This window comes from Arachis ipaensis, chromosome B7 (genome assembly GCF_059453495.1).
Source record: "Arachis ipaensis isolate K30076 ecotype BB chromosome B7, ASM5945349v1, whole genome shotgun sequence".
Classification (NCBI taxonomy): domain Eukaryota; kingdom Viridiplantae; phylum Streptophyta; class Magnoliopsida; order Fabales; family Fabaceae; genus Arachis; species Arachis ipaensis.
Genome location: NC_142442.1, coordinates 20,690,742 through 20,706,608, shown reverse-complemented (window position 1 = coordinate 20,706,608; position 15,867 = coordinate 20,690,742). Strand labels below are relative to the sequence as shown.

Below are 15,867 nucleotides of genomic sequence, written 5' to 3'. Positions count from 1 at the left end.
TTCTCAGTCTTCATATTTACTTAATTACTCTCACTCGAGATTATCACTAACTTGAGCGTCGGAGTATCTTTTGCAGGTATTCCCGCCGATGTGTTCGATCCAGGCCGACGTATAGCTCTTCCCCTCCGACAGTCGCTTGCTTGGAATTGCTAAAGCTCGGCCACTCCAGTACCAGGACGAATCACTTGGCGCCCACCGTGGGGCCGGGAATATATCTGACCTCACCATCCATTTTATTTAGTATCTTACCTTATTTTGCAGGATTTCTGATCCTCGGACATGGCTGATAATGGGAACCCCCAACCCACACAGGCAGAGCTCCTAGCTCAGATCGCCAAACTCCAGGCGGAAGTGGGGAAGATAACTAAACTGACTGCACAGAACAACGGAAAGCACGAAGGAGAAAGCTCTAAAAGCTCGACACAGGGCAACACAGATCCCCTAAACATCACCCCGCCTAAGGAGAAGCTCACCCTCGAAAATCCCTTTTCTGAGGAGATCACTAAGTTCCAGATGCCGAAAAATTTTGTACTACCTACAGCACTGGAGCCATACAAGGGGTTCGGTGACCCCCGAGCTCATGTCAAGAAGTTTCAATCCATGATATTTTTTAATGGCGCTAATAACGAGCCCATGCTTCGCCGAGCTTTTCCTACTTATCTTGATGGTGCTGCATTACTGTGGTTTTCTAAACTGTCTACAGGTTCAATTTCCTCCTTTGAGGAACTGGCGAGATCGTTTATTGACTACTTTGCGGCATCAAGAATATACGTCCATGGATCAGACTACCTAGGCACGATCAAGCAAGGCCAACACAAGAGCTTAAAGGCCTACATGACCAGGTTTGCCGAGGCTACTATGGAGATCCAAGACTTGGGTCCGGCTGTCCACTTACATGCCTTCAAAGCCGACCTCTGACCAGGAAAGTTCCGGGAAACCATTGCAATAACAAAACCGAAAACATTGGAGGAGTTCCGAGAAAGGGCTGCAGGTCAAATGGAGATTGAAGAACTCCGCGAGGTCCAAAAGCCGAACAGACAACCACAACGAAGGGATGAGGAAAAAGCTTTCAGATCACCATGCAACAAGGATACCAAGAGGCCCTTCAAGCTCATACCAAAATACAACACGTATACCCAATTCAATACTAAGAGAGAAAACATCATCAAAGAGATTCTGAATGCCAAAATTGTGAAGCCACCAGCCCGAGCAGGGAACTACCAAGATCAACGGTTCGTAGATAGAAGCAAGCATTGCGCCTTCCATCAAAAGTTCGGCCATACCACGGACAACTGCATCGTTGCAAAAGACCTTCTCGAAAGACCGGCACGCCAAGGGCTCTTAGACAAATATGTCGAAGCTCGAAAAGCTAGAGGGGCAAACTCGGACAAGAACGAGCATAAACAAGCAGTGACAGATAAGAACAAAAAAGAACAGACAACTCCTGATCCGCCAAGAGGAATCATCAGCCACATATCAGGAGGATACGCAGGCGGAAGTGAAACAAATTCGGCCAGAAAATGAAGCTATAGGGCGATGCTGGCAATCGAAGGAACAGTACAGCCAAAGAAGAAGGAGGACCCAGATGTCACAATATCCTTCAATCAATCAGACTTCAGATCGGCAAGCCCTAACCTTGATGACCCAGTAGTGATCTCCATACAGGTTGGAGAGCTATTGGTAAGGAAAACACTGCTAGACCCAGGTAGTAGCGCTGATGTTTTGTTTTATTCTACCTTTAAAAAGATGAAGTTGTCAGAAAAACTAATACAGCCTTCCTCGGGATAGCTAATTGGGTTCTCCAAAGAAAGGGTCCCCATCATGGGACATATATGGCTGAGGACCACGATGGGAGAGATCCCTATGTCGAAGTCCATTGATATTCAATACCTAATAGTAGACTATTATAGCCCTTATAATATCATAATTGGGAGACCCGCCTTGAATATATTCAAAGCGGTAGTATCCACATTACATCTGTGTGTCAAGTTCCCAGTGCAGGAAAACAAGATAGCTACAGTGTACGCCGATCGCCAAGAAGCTCGGCAGTGCTACAATGCCTGTCTAAAGTAAGCCCACTTGAGGGAGATAGCTCGGCCCCAAGTCCAAGACATACATAACTCGGCCGAAGCTACAATGCTAGCTGATCTCGACCCGAGAGAATACCTCGGCAAAAGACCTCAGCCAATGGACAACCTTCACCAATTAACATTAATAGCAGATGAAAAGCAATACACATACATCGGAAAAGCACTAGAAGGAAATGAACGAGCAAGACTTATACACATACTGTGACAGAACGCCGACCTATTTGCATGGACACCAGACGACATGCCGGGAATAAGCCCAGAAGTCATCTGCCACAAATTAGCAATCGACAAAACAGTCCGACCAGTGGCACAGAAGAAAAGAAACCTCGGAGAAGAGAAAAAACAAGCAGCACTTGAAGAGACTAAGAAGCTCCTCAATGCAGGTTTCATCAGAGAAATCCGCTTCACCACATGGCTATCAAACGTGGTAATGGTAAGGAAAAACTCAGGTAAATGGCACATGTGCATCGATTTTACAAATCTAAACAAAGCTTGCCCTAAAGATGCATATCCATTACCTTGCATTGATAAATTAGTTGATAACGCTTCTGGTTTCAAAGCCTTGAGTTTTATGGATGCATACTCTAGTTATAACCAGATTTTGATGCACCCAGAAGACCAAAGCAAAACAGCTTTTATAACAGAGCATGGAAATTTTTGTTACAAGGTAATGCCTTTTGGCTTAAAGAATGTAGGTGCGACATATCAAAGATTGATGGACAAAGTATTCCAACAACAGATAGGTCAGAATATGGAAATCTATGTCGATGACATGGTAGCAAAAACGCATGTACAAGGGTCACACTGTGATGACCTGGTAGAAGTTTTCAATCAACTCCGAGCATATAACATGTGACTCAACCCGGACAAATGTGCTTTTAAAGTCCAAGGAGGGAAATTTCTTGGCTTCATACTAATCTCACGAGGTATAGAAGCCAACCCAGAGAAATGCAATGCAGTGCTGACCATGACAAGCCCAAAGACAGTAAAAGAAGTCCGACAATTAGCAGGGAGAATAGCCGCCCTATCACGTTTCCTACCCGCAATGGCAAACCGATCTTATCATTTCTTCCAGACAATCTCCAAGGGGAAGAAATTCTCATGGACGGAGGAATGTGAAAACTCCTTTATGGAACTCAAACAGCTCTTAACATCACCTCTAGTACTCCAAAGACCAGAGATTGGTAAGCCATTGCATTTGTATTTATCAGTATCTAACTATGCTATAAGCTCGGTCCTAGTGATGGAAACAGGAAAAAAGCAAAACCCAGTATACTTCATTAGTAAGGTACTGCAACCAGCAGAAATAAGATATCCGAAGATAGAGCAACTAGCGCTGGCACTAGTCACCACGGCAAGAAGGCTGCGACATTACTTTAAAAGCCATACAATCATAGTACGAACAAACCAACCACTAAGGCATGTATTAACCAGACCCAAGCTCGCCAGACGACTAATAAAGTGGTCAATCGAACTATCCGAGTTCGACATTCAGTACGAGTCGAGAAAGACTCTGAAATCACAAGTACTTGCCGACTTCGTGTCAGAAATGACTAATGAGACACAATATACAGCAACCAATTGGAGCATACACGTGGATGGAGCATCAAACAGAGAAGAAAGCGGAGCTGGGGTACTGCTAAAAGAAGGAGAGAAAGTGATAGCCGAACAATCACTACAATTCTGCTTCAATGCAAGTAACAACCAAGCGGAATATGAATCTTTGCTAGTAGGATTGAAGCTTACCCAGCAACTCAGAATACCTCAGATAACAGTCTACTGCGACTCATCACTTGTAGTACATCAAATCAAGGGTGAGTACCAGGTAAAAGATCCTTTGTTAGAGAAATATTGGCTCATAACAAAGGATCTCATCTCAAAGTTCAGTAAATTTGATATTATTCATGTAAACCGAGAACAAAACACCAAAGTCGATGTGTTATCCAAGTTAGCCACAACAAGGCAGGCGGAAAACACACTGGCCCTATCCCAACTAACACTCAACAAGCCGAGCTTTGAGCAGGACACAATCTTAAGCATCATGCAGGTACCAGATTGGAGAATACCTTTTCTCAATTACATCAACACAGGTGTCGTGCCAAACGAAGAGCTGAACTTGCCGCTCTTCCGAAGGAGAGCAAGTTTTTACACAGTACTCGAAAATACCCTGTACAGGCGAGGACACTCCCAACCACTCCTCAAATGCATCAGCAATGAGGAAGCCGAAGATGTTATGGTAGAAACACACGAAGGAGTTTGTGGAAACCACATCGGCGGCTGAGCATTGGCTGCAAAGATATTGGGAACAGGATACTATTGGCCGACGATAAAAAAGGACTGTATTTTGAAAGTCAAGGCATGTGACAATTGTCAAAAGCATGCCACCCTCTCAAAGACCCCGGCCGAGGAGCTCCACACCATAGAGGTAAGCTGGCCTTTCGATAGGTGGGGATTGGATATCCTCGGACCTTTTTCAAAAGCGCCAGGCCAGGTAAAGTTCCTTTTAGTATCAATAGACTATTTCTCTAAGTGGATAGAAGCACAACCACTAGCACATATAACGGCAGAAAAAGTGCGATCTTTCTTATGGAAAAACATTATATGTAGATACGATATCCCAAGAGAGATAATCTCAGATAACGGGAGACAATTTACTGACCATAAACTCGCTGCCTTCCTAACAAATTTTAACATTAAACATCATTTTAGCTCAGTCGAGCACCCACAAACCAACGGATAAGTTGAATCAGCTAACAGAATTATCTTGCAGGGATTAAAAAAAAAGCTCGGTGAGACTAAAGGAGAATGGGCCGACCTCATTCCAGAAATCCTATGGAGCTACAATACCACCATTCAATCTGCTACAGGAGAAACCCCTTTCAAACTAGTATATGGTGCAGAGGCACTGATCCCAGTAGAGGTCAGCATCCCAACATTAAGGGCTGAGCTTTATGATCAATCGAATAACTTGCAAGCTCGAAGAGCCAAGCTGGATCTTGTGGAAGAAGAAACAGACATCTCAGCCATAAAGCAACGAGCCAGAAAGCAATACATAGAGCAAAGACACTACAAAAGAGTAGTTCATAGGTCCTTCAATAAAGGAGACCTCATACTCAGACGAATAGAAGAAGCTCGGAAACCTCCAACACATGGCAAATTAGCAGCAAATTGGGAAGGACCTTTCCGAGTTCTCCAGAATCTTGGAAAGGGGGCTTACAAGCTAGAAACCCTTAAAGGAGATCAACTTCCAGGAACATGGAATGTCTCCTCACTAAGGGAATACCAATCATGACACATGCTGTAAACCCGCGAATGATGGTACTCTTTTTCCCCTTCGAAGGTTTTTTCCCAAAACACATGAGTTTTACTCGAAGAGGGTTTTAACGAGGCCGGACGCCATAAATCATCATACCAATGTAATTTACATTGCAAGCAAAACATTTCTTATCTTGGCAGTTAGCATATATTTCAATCAGTATAACATTCAAAACAATCCGAGCTTCATACTCGAAAACCAAAAATACATATGCCGAACATATTACTCGGAGAAATACAAACAAACAAAACAAAATCAAATTGTCTAAACGAAGCCCAAGGGCTCACTTCGCCATACCTCCTATATCAGAGCTACCACTCTCCTTATTGATAGTCTGATAATCTAAAGAATAGCAACAGACAGCCATCTTCAATACGTACACATAATTGCTATCATAACATAGTACTATTATCATGACTTTGCCAAAATATCATATCTTATAAAAGCCTAAATAGACACCATAAAAACCGAGCTATATACTCAGAAACCAAAAGATCACAACTGAGAATAATACTCGGAATTATCCAAAAAATCAAACAAGTCAAATACAAGTCTAAAAACCAGAATACCATATACAAAGCTTACAAAATAAAAGCATAAACTAAAGGCCTAATCTGCCTTATCACCAATGCTGGACCCCTCGCTATCACTTCCAGCAGCAGCCTCGTCATCCACCAGCTGACCATTCACGACCACCTTCATAACATCAAGCCTCGAAGGATCAGCTTCTGGGTATAGCACCTTCACCTGAGAAACAGCGCGACCAAAACCTTGAACAAAAGCCTCATAGATCCCACCTTCCAATTCTTTGATCCGAGCAGAAAGTTAATCATTCTCGAACCCCATAACCTTCAACCTTTCAGACGATGTCTTGTGCAACTTCCTCTCATCAGCCAATTCCAGCTCTTTCTTCTCCACAGAAAAAGAGAGCTCGGCAATCTTGTTATCTTTTTCCTGGATGATGCCAGACAGCTCCTCTACACGAGAAGCCTCCTTCTCCTCCCAGCCCAAGGCAAGCTCCTGTGCCCGACCAATGGCCACAATCTGAGCACCAATCACCTACAAAAAGAAAAACAAATAAATGGGTGACATTAACAAAAACATATTTACAACACTACAGCAAAACCTGTACCTGGAGAAATCGGCTAACACCAGCTCGGCCAACTTCGTCAATCATCTTCATGTCATCTGAGAAACAGCAAAATTCATCAGCCTTGGTACTAAAAGGATACAGCTTTGCCCACAAATATCTACCATGCTCATTCTCATCATACCCATGGAGCCTCTTCTGAGATTCATATGCAGACTCAACCATCTGCAGCATCATGGACGACTCCCTTTTACCTTCTAAGACCTCGGCAAGGCTACCCTGAACTTGTCCTCTCTTCCTCTTATGCTTCTGCCCAGGACCATACTGAAGTAAGGCGGCAGGACCTTTCCCAACATTTGAGGAAACCTCTTTTTCACCTTTCTTGCATTGATTAAAGTAAGATTTCAAACCTGCAGTAGTAATCGTAGGAGCTTTCTCGGCTGCAAATCACAAACGACCAAATCAGAAACAAATCAAAACAGAAAAGGAAACAAACATAGTAAAACAATTTACCTATGTGATCATACACAGCCTGCCTATCGGTATCCCATTTCAACATTTCAGCAACTGACAACAAACCCTTCGAACCCAACGACTTAAACAAAAAATCCATCACAACATCATCATCAAGAAGCCTATCATCTACATCCAGTGCTTGATACGGCTCGGCACACTAGAATAAGGGGAACCTTTCCACTAAATGTTCGTTTAAATAAAAGGGGAAATCCTCGGGTATACTCCTAACCTTTACAAACATAAAATTTGAAGTCCTTAAATGATGACTTATACAGACCAAATACAGCACGGCGGGGATAACTACTAAGGTTTACCCACAAGCCCCTATTCACCCCCTTCGCTTGAAATAATGAGAAAAATAGCCTGAGAGACGGCGGATGCTCTAACAGTTCCATCAAAATCTCGAACGCACGGACAAAACCCCAGGAGTTAGGGTGAAGCTGGGTTGGGGCACAATTCAACCAATACAAGACCCCACACTCAAACTCGGTAAAGGGAAGTCTCACACCCAACTCAGTGAACAGACAACTATACATGAAGAAGAAAGACCAATCATCCAATCGGTTGCACACCCGGTTACCTCTCCCACAAGGTAATAACTCTATCCTAACATTACTACCCTCCTTGACCCAGAAATTTGACCCCAACAACCTCACTGACTCCTCATTATCAAACTGGGAGACATGCTCTTTCACCCTAGCATCCACCCAACCATATGGGTCACCCACATTACAATTCTCCATCAAGGACAACGAAACAAAAAGCCAGAAAACAAAGAAGAAAAATAGGAAAAGAGTTAACACTGACCTTTCTTACTCACTCTCAGATAGGAAGAAACACAAACTTTTTTTCTGAAACACAGCAGTATGAAGGAAAGGAAAATGCAACTAAAGATAACTCCTCTAAAGCACAAACGGTTACTATATCATAGCATTTAATCCATCTTGCTAAAAACGAGAGAAGCATTAAAACCACTACGAAATCCAATGGACAAGGGTGCCTAGAAAAACGGGACAATTTCACATCAATCATGTCATGATGGCGAGCAGAACGAAGCCACCAATGCAAAACCGTTTTGAATTCTACACAGAACCAAGCCGAGCTTGGAGACTGTAAGGAGCATATACGACAACAACTCAGCGACCGAGGATTGCGGTATCCCTTGTTCGAAAGCTCGCCTTAGTCCTGTCCAAACCAAGGCAAGCTTGGGGGCTATGATACGTCACCTTTATCCTCCGCCGCCCGAAAAGCTCGGCACGTGAGCAGATAAGCTCGGCCTCACTCATTTGAAAATAAGAAACGTGCTCAACAAACCTAATCACTAAAATAGAATGTGATAACCAACCTACAACCTAGGACTTATCCACTATAAACGAGTAAAACAACTCCTATAAAGCCGAACTAATATTCTCGGCTAAGGATCAGGTTCCATTCTCAGTCTTTATATTTATTTAATTACTCTCACTCGAGATTATCACTAACTTGAGCATCAGAGTATCTTTTGCAGGTATTCCCGCCGCTGTGTTCGATCCAGGCCGACGTATAGCTTTTCCCCTCCGACAGTCGCCTGCTCGGAATTGCTAAAGCTCGGCCACCCCAGTACCAGGATGAATCCATATCCATAACACATATACACCCAATTAAATACCCAAAGCACAAATTCAGAAAATTAAATAGAGTTATAGTATCCTCACCTTACCCAAGCTTCATATAAGCAAGAGAACATTTTTCTCAAGCTAATTGGATCCTAATACATCAAAAAGCAAAGAAATTCAACACCACTACATAATTTTCAAAAATTGGGGGAAGGAGAGGTTGAGAGTAATTAAATGGCTTACCTATGAAATTATTCTGGTAAAATCGTAGAGCTCGACGCGGAGGTCGCGTGGTCACAAACAGTGTGGCAATCGAAACTCGAACGGAAGCGATACGGTGATTTGAAGTAACGTAAGGGGTTAGGGAAATTTCTTTTCTTCTCTCCCCTGTTTATGCTTTCAGTGTGTTCTTACTAAAGTGGGGAGGAAGAAGAGCCTTGGCTCATTTAAGTGCTGGGCCGGTTGGGCCCACGGGCTTGGTTCAACCGGTTCGACCTGTTCGGTCCAATTTTGGGCCAAATTCTTTGAAATTAGTGTCAAAATTCTTGTTTTGATGAGCTCTATCCTAATTTAATATAATATTCATAGTTCTAATTTTTTAATAAAAATTAATTTATTGACTAATTATTTACTAATTTAACGGGATTTACATCCTACCCACCTACAAAGAATTTTGCCCTCAAAATTCAAATTTAGTTACTTGAAAAGAGGTGTGGGTAGTCTTTCTGCATATCTGATTCGAGTTCCCAAGTATGTTCCTCAATACCAGTTCGACTCCAAGCTACTTTTACCAGTGATACTTCCTTCCCGCGCAATCGTTTAACGCTAGTGTCATCAATTCTCACTGGGATTATTGGAAGTGTTAGATCTTCTCTCACTTGATTGGTTCCGGTTCCAGAATATGACTTGCGTCAGGAGTATACTTCTGAAGCTGTGACACATGAAACATATCGTGCAAGTTTGAAAGATATGGCGGTAAAGCAATCCTATAAGCCATCGGTCCAATTCTTTTCAGGATCTCAAACGGTCCAATATAACAGGGATTCAGTTTCTTAGTCTTAATGGCTCTTCTCACTCCAGTGGTTGGTGTAACCTTCAGAAAGACATCCTCTCCTTCTTCAAATTTCAAAGGCTTTCGCCTTTGATCAGCATAGCTCTTTTGATGGCTTTGGGCTACCAACATTCGATTACGGATCTTCTTTATTTGCTCAGTAGTTTCAGCTATCATTTCAGGCCCTAGCAAACTTCTTTCTCCAGCTTCATACCAACATAGAGGATATTGATATTTTCTGCCATATAGAGCTCATATGGATCCATTCCGATACTCGCGTGATAGCTATTGTTGTAAGCAAACTTCGCTAGTGGCATATACTGATCCCAGCTCGTCGGCTGGTCCAAAACACAAGCCCTTAGCATATCCTCCAAGGTCTGGATAGTTCACTCTGATTGACCATCTGTCTGAGGGTGATATGCAGCACTCAAATTTAACTGAGTCCCAAATGCACGCTGAAAAGCTCCCCAGAATCTTGATGTGAAACGAGGATCTCTGTTAGATATAATGGTGGAAGGTACACCGTGCAATCTGACAATCTCTTTGATGTATATTCGAGCCAATTCTTCCATTGTGCAACTTATCCGGATGGGGAGAAAGTGAGCTAATTTTGTTAGTCGGTCCACAACCACCTAAATAGCATCATAACCAGTTCGAGTCCTAGGTAAACCCGTCACAAAATCCATTGTAATATTTTCCCATTTCCATTGTGGAATCTCTAAAGGCTGAAGGGTTCCTGATGGTCTCTGATGTTCGATTTTAACTTTCTTACATGTTAAACATTTGGATACATGCAACGCCACATTATTCTTCATTTCCGGCCACCAGAACATTGCTTTTAGATCTTGATACATTTTGGTGCTTCCTGGATGGATTGAAAACCCGCTCTTATGAGCTTTCTTCAAGATACTTTGTCGTAGGTCTCTGATATCTGGCACAATAATCCAGTTCTTAAACCTCCATAAACCATCCTTATCTTCTGACACTCTCCACGGTTTTCCTTGTTCAATTGCTGGCAAAACCTTATATATCTCTTTGTCATCTTGATGAGCCTTTAGGAGTTCAACCTTGAAGTCACTTGAAATTTGCAACTGGCTTAAACACAAAATTCTGGATTCTTCCCTAACTCCCAGTTTCAAACCCTGAAATGCTTTTAGTAACTCTTCTTCTCGCAGCATCATCCAAGCTGCATATAAAGATTTCTGACTCAAGGCGTCCGCCACAACGTTTGCTTTTCCAGGATGGTAATTCAATTCGAAATCATAGTCTTTCAGAAGCTCCATCCACCTCCTCTAACGCATATTTAACTCTTTCTGCTCAAATAGATACTTGAGAAAACATGAAACTTAACGCCATAAAGATAATGTCTCTAGATTTTCAGAGCAAACACTACGGTAGTAAGTTCTAAGTCGTGAGTCAGATAGTTCATCTCATGCAGCCTTAATTGTTGTGAGGCATATGCTACAACATTTCGGTGCTGCATCAGAACGCACCCCAAACCCTTTAATGATGCATCACAGTACACTTCAAATGGTTCACTTGGCTTAGGCAACACCAACACAGGTACAGTAGTCAACATTTGCTTTAATGCTTGAAAACTCTCCTCGCACTCCGAAGTCCAGACAAAAGGCGTATCCTTCCTAGTCAACTTAGTTAAAGGTAAGGCGAGCTGTGAAAATCTCTTAATGAATCTCCGATAATATCCTGCCAAACCTAGGAAACTCCTGATCTCTGTCACTGAAGTTGATCGCTCCCAATTCATTACTACTTCTACCTTAGCAGGATCCACAGCTATTCATTGCTTGCTCACTACGTGACCGAGAAACTTCACTTTACTCTTCTAGAACTTGCATTTAGATAACTTAGCATATAACTTCCTGTCTTTCAAAATTTGCAGCACAATTTTGCAAGTGATCAGCATGCTCTTCTTCAGTCTTAAAGTAAACAAGGATATCATCAATAAAGACAATAACAAACTTGTCCAGGTACGGCCGGAAAATCCTATTCATATAATCCATGAATACTGCTGGAGCATTGGTTAACCCGAAAGACATCACTGTATACTCATAATGACCATAACACGTTCTAAAAGCAGTTTTCGGAATATCTTCACCTCTAACCCTTATCTGATGATACCCGGATTGCAAATCAATCTTAGAGAATACACCGGTACCCTGTAACTGGTCTATTAGGTCATCGATTTTAGGTAATGGATATTTATTCTTCACGGTAATCTTATTCAGTTGCCGATAATCGACACACAAGCGCATACTTCCGTCTTTCTTCTTTACTAGTAACACTGGCGCTCCCCACGGAGAAACACTTGGTCAAATAAAATGCTTACCCAGTAAATCTTCTAGTTGAGTCTTCAGTTCAGCCATTTCTAGAGGTGACATTCTGTAAGGAGTACTGGAAATCGGACTGGCTCCAAGCACCAACTCAATTGCGAATTCAACCTCCCGGTTAGGTGGAAATTTATTAATATCCTTCGGAAACACTTCTGGAAATTCACATGCAACCGGAATCTGCTCTAAACTCTGATCATCACCTGATACTCCCGCAGTTAATAACATAATACCCTGACATTCAGTTCCAGAACAATTGACTATCATAGAGTTCAAATAGTAACTATTCACAACAACCGGTGCTTCTGACCCTTCCGGCATAAAATGTACTGACTTCTCAGAATAATCAAGCAAAACATGATTCTTGGATAACCAATCCAATCCCAAGATTAGATCAAGACCAGTCATCAGCAAACAAATTAAATCATGCACAAATTCACGTTGTTGTACTCGAAATGGAACTTGTGGACATCCTAACCTAGTCACCATAGCTTCATGAGTAGCATTATGCACTTTCAAATCATAACCTAAAACCACCATTCTCAATCCTAATTCATTAGCCTTTTCAAATGCAATAAATGAATGTGTTGCTCCTGAATCAAATAAGGCATTTAAGATTTTACCAGCCATTTTACAGTTACCTCTAATCAGTGTCTTAGATCTCTCAGCACCTCCTGCAGAAGTGGTGTACACTCTCCCTGGCTGCTGTACTCTATCAGTCTCATATTTCTTCTTCTCTGGACAATTACTGGCTAAGTGCCCGGGCCGTCCACAAAAATAGCATACCCCAAGTCCTGATCTGCACGGAACTCCAATATGATACTTCTTGCACCTCTGACAGCTCAAATCCTGTTGTGGCTGCTTTCCAAACTTTCTTCCTTGATTAACATTAGTATTCGACCTTTTGTAATTGCCCTGGCCTTGATTATGCTGCGGAACAAAGCCTCCACACTTGAAATTCCTACCTCTCGGAGGGTGAACTTTTAGAAATGTTGCAAGTGTCATAGGGCCTTCTTCGTCATTATTATTCTGTCACCTGCATAGCTACAGCCATATTTTCCAAGGCCGCCATAAAGTCTACTGGATCATTCCCTACCAGGCCAGGATTAACAGTGCCTATCCTACCTCTACCTCGCCCGCGATCGTGTCTGCGAGTCGACATCTGGTCCCTATACACACCAAACATGTGATATTAAGTTGATCAGTCTCAATATCGCAAGTCTAACGCTTTAAGTTCCAAATGCATGCTCACAAACATTTATGCCATATATATCAGTCAGATATTCTAATAGCACATAGACACATATACCGAGAATGCACAGAAGCATAATCAGTCCATCTTTCAGGCTCTATAGGAACGAACTACTCTGATACCATAATGTAACACCCTACCACACTGAGCTTTACACTTAAACCATAAAACAGAGGTGGTGTGGTATTACGACCTCTAAAACAAAATGTGTACATATAATAACAGAAAGAATATAATAAACTAGGAGCCTTGAAGAACAGATGAAATAAAAATTACGAAATAAAAGCGCAATGTTCAGAAAATGAGTTATCTTGCGTACTAAGAAAGCTATAGCTGTCAAGCATAAGATAACAAAAGTAGGAGTAGATGGTCAAAGATACAAAATAGCAAGCTCCTAACTCAGCCAGCAAAGTCAAGGCTGGCCGGAGAATATTTACACATATATATAAATAACCAAAATCCAAATTTACATAAACAAAATCATGTCTCTCCATAAGCCTTTAAAAGGGTTAAAAGAACAAGTCATGTGGAGAGGAAACTAAATACATATATATACATAACAATATAATCAAAAAGTAACCCAATAACCACTTCGCTTCAGACGTCCAGACGCCTAACGAGGTGCCTCTCAACCTGCATCTAAAAAACATCAACATAGTATGGGGTGAGAACCAGAGGTTCTCAGCATGGTAAAGGTGTCACACATATAAGATATAAGGTCCTGAGAATGCCAGAGGCAATCCTAGAATGCCGACACTCAGATTATAAAACCTAAAGTATTAAACATAAACCATAAAAGGTGGTTTTCTAAGAGTATCTAAACCTAACTTAGCTTAATCTTGAACGTAAGTCTTACTGCCTTTCCTCCATACCTCCATCTCCGACAACATATCACAGACACATAAGCAGATAAAGGCAAGCACAAGAAGGTTACAAGTATTGCAGGTAACAAATATACATTTAACATAGCAAGTACACTTAGGCACACCCAGTTAATGCACAAACAAGTAATTCAAGTAATATGCACATGATGCATGCTTGTCCTATGGCTGATGAGTCTCATCTGTCGGTTATCAAGGCAATCCGACAAGTCCGGTTTGCTAAACCCTTAGACTGTCCCTCGACGTGCATCCCCAAGAATCTATGCATAGTTTTTTCTCAAATAATCAATATTGCTCAATGGGGGTTAACATTTCCAGAAATTTATAAGTGTCCGGTCACCCTTACGTCGTAGGGTCAACAGAGTATCAAGTTTCGACCTGGTACACGTGGTGGCAAGCCGCGGTACTTTACCCAGGGAATCTCGTATCTCAGATCATTTGATTATTTAAGCCAAGTATTATACATAATTATTCACAACTTTTCATATTCAATTTATCACTTTTTCAACTTTACTTCACCTCCAAGTTATCCCCATTTCCTAACTTCATTTGATTATCAAGCTTAATACTATTATTTATAGAGGTTTAAAAGTGTGAAATAAGATTTAAAACTCAAAAAACCATATTTGCTGGAATATGAGCCACGCATACGCGTGGCTCACCCATACGCGTGGGAGTATAAAAGGCAGCTCGCGTGCGCATTCTCTTATCATACGTACACGTAGGTGAGTACCTCATGTCACGCGTACGCATATAAGGAGGTCATTCAAAAATTCCATGCCACGCGTACTCGTGGGTCACACGTACGCATGGACGTACGTATTCCAAAAATCTGATTAAGTTGAAAGCTGCAGAATTTACCTATTCCAAACCTAAACTTCTGACGTGCATAACTTAATCATTTTAAATCGTTTTTCATCCATTCTTCGAATGGCATAAACTTCACGATCCCAATGTTTTATCAAAATAAGTTTGAAACTATTTGGGGATCCGAAGGCCATGTTATAGCTCGCCGAAGTTTGGCCAAAACCAAAATTTTGCAAAACTTCCCAAACCTCATTTTCATTCAAAAATTCCATCCCATTCATCACCAAACCTGCAAATATCAACACAATATTCCCTTCCTCATCATCACAACAATCACCACAATAATCATACCTCAAATCAATAATAATACACTTACACTATCCAAATCCATCAGCCAAACCATAGCTTACAAATTCTAGGCTTACATGTTTATGTCCTCAAATCATTAGTCAAAAATTCACCAAATCACCAACTAATCAACAAGCACCAAACCAAACACATTTATTAATAAGATACTAAACAATGAATATCCACATACATTCTAACCTATCTTATGGTCATGTAGCCTAAGTTTTCATAGAATATTATATATTAAATGCAAGAAACATAAACCATACCTTGACCAGTTCCCACATAGTGATCAAGGCAACCCACTAAAACAGGCACAGCCCCAAAAGCTCAATAAAATACTAGTGCTCAACCTCCACCAAATTCCAACGTCTACAATTTCAAGCTCCAATTATTTATTCACAATCTAATACATATCCATAACACATATGCACCCAATTTAAAACCCAAATCACAAATTTAGAAAATTAAATAGAGTTATGATATCCTCACCTTACCCAAATTTTGTATAAGTAAGAGTGAACGTTTTTCTCATGCTAATGGGATCCTAATACATTAAAAAGCAAAGAAATTCAA

At 41.4% G+C, this 15,867-nt stretch overlaps 1 protein-coding gene and 1 pseudogene across 1 annotated transcript; both read left to right on the top strand.

Annotated features, from left to right (window-relative positions):
• Positions 1-600: 600 nt before the first annotated feature.
• LOC148550536 (uncharacterized) lies at positions 601-1,524 on the top strand (annotated as a pseudogene).
• A 1,611-nt stretch (positions 1,525-3,135) lies between these two features.
• LOC107606862 (uncharacterized) lies at positions 3,136-4,371 on the top strand. Its single transcript, XM_016308872.2, has one exon. It carries the CDS (start codon positions 3,136-3,138, stop codon positions 4,369-4,371), a length of 1,236 nt encoding a protein of 411 aa, XP_016164358.2.
• Positions 4,372-15,867: the final 11,496 nt, after the last annotated feature.

Coding starts and splice junctions, on each gene's coding strand:
- LOC107606862 (XM_016308872.2), top strand. CDS start 3,136: ATGGCAAACCGATCTTATCATTTCTTCCAGACAATCTCCAAGGGGAAG.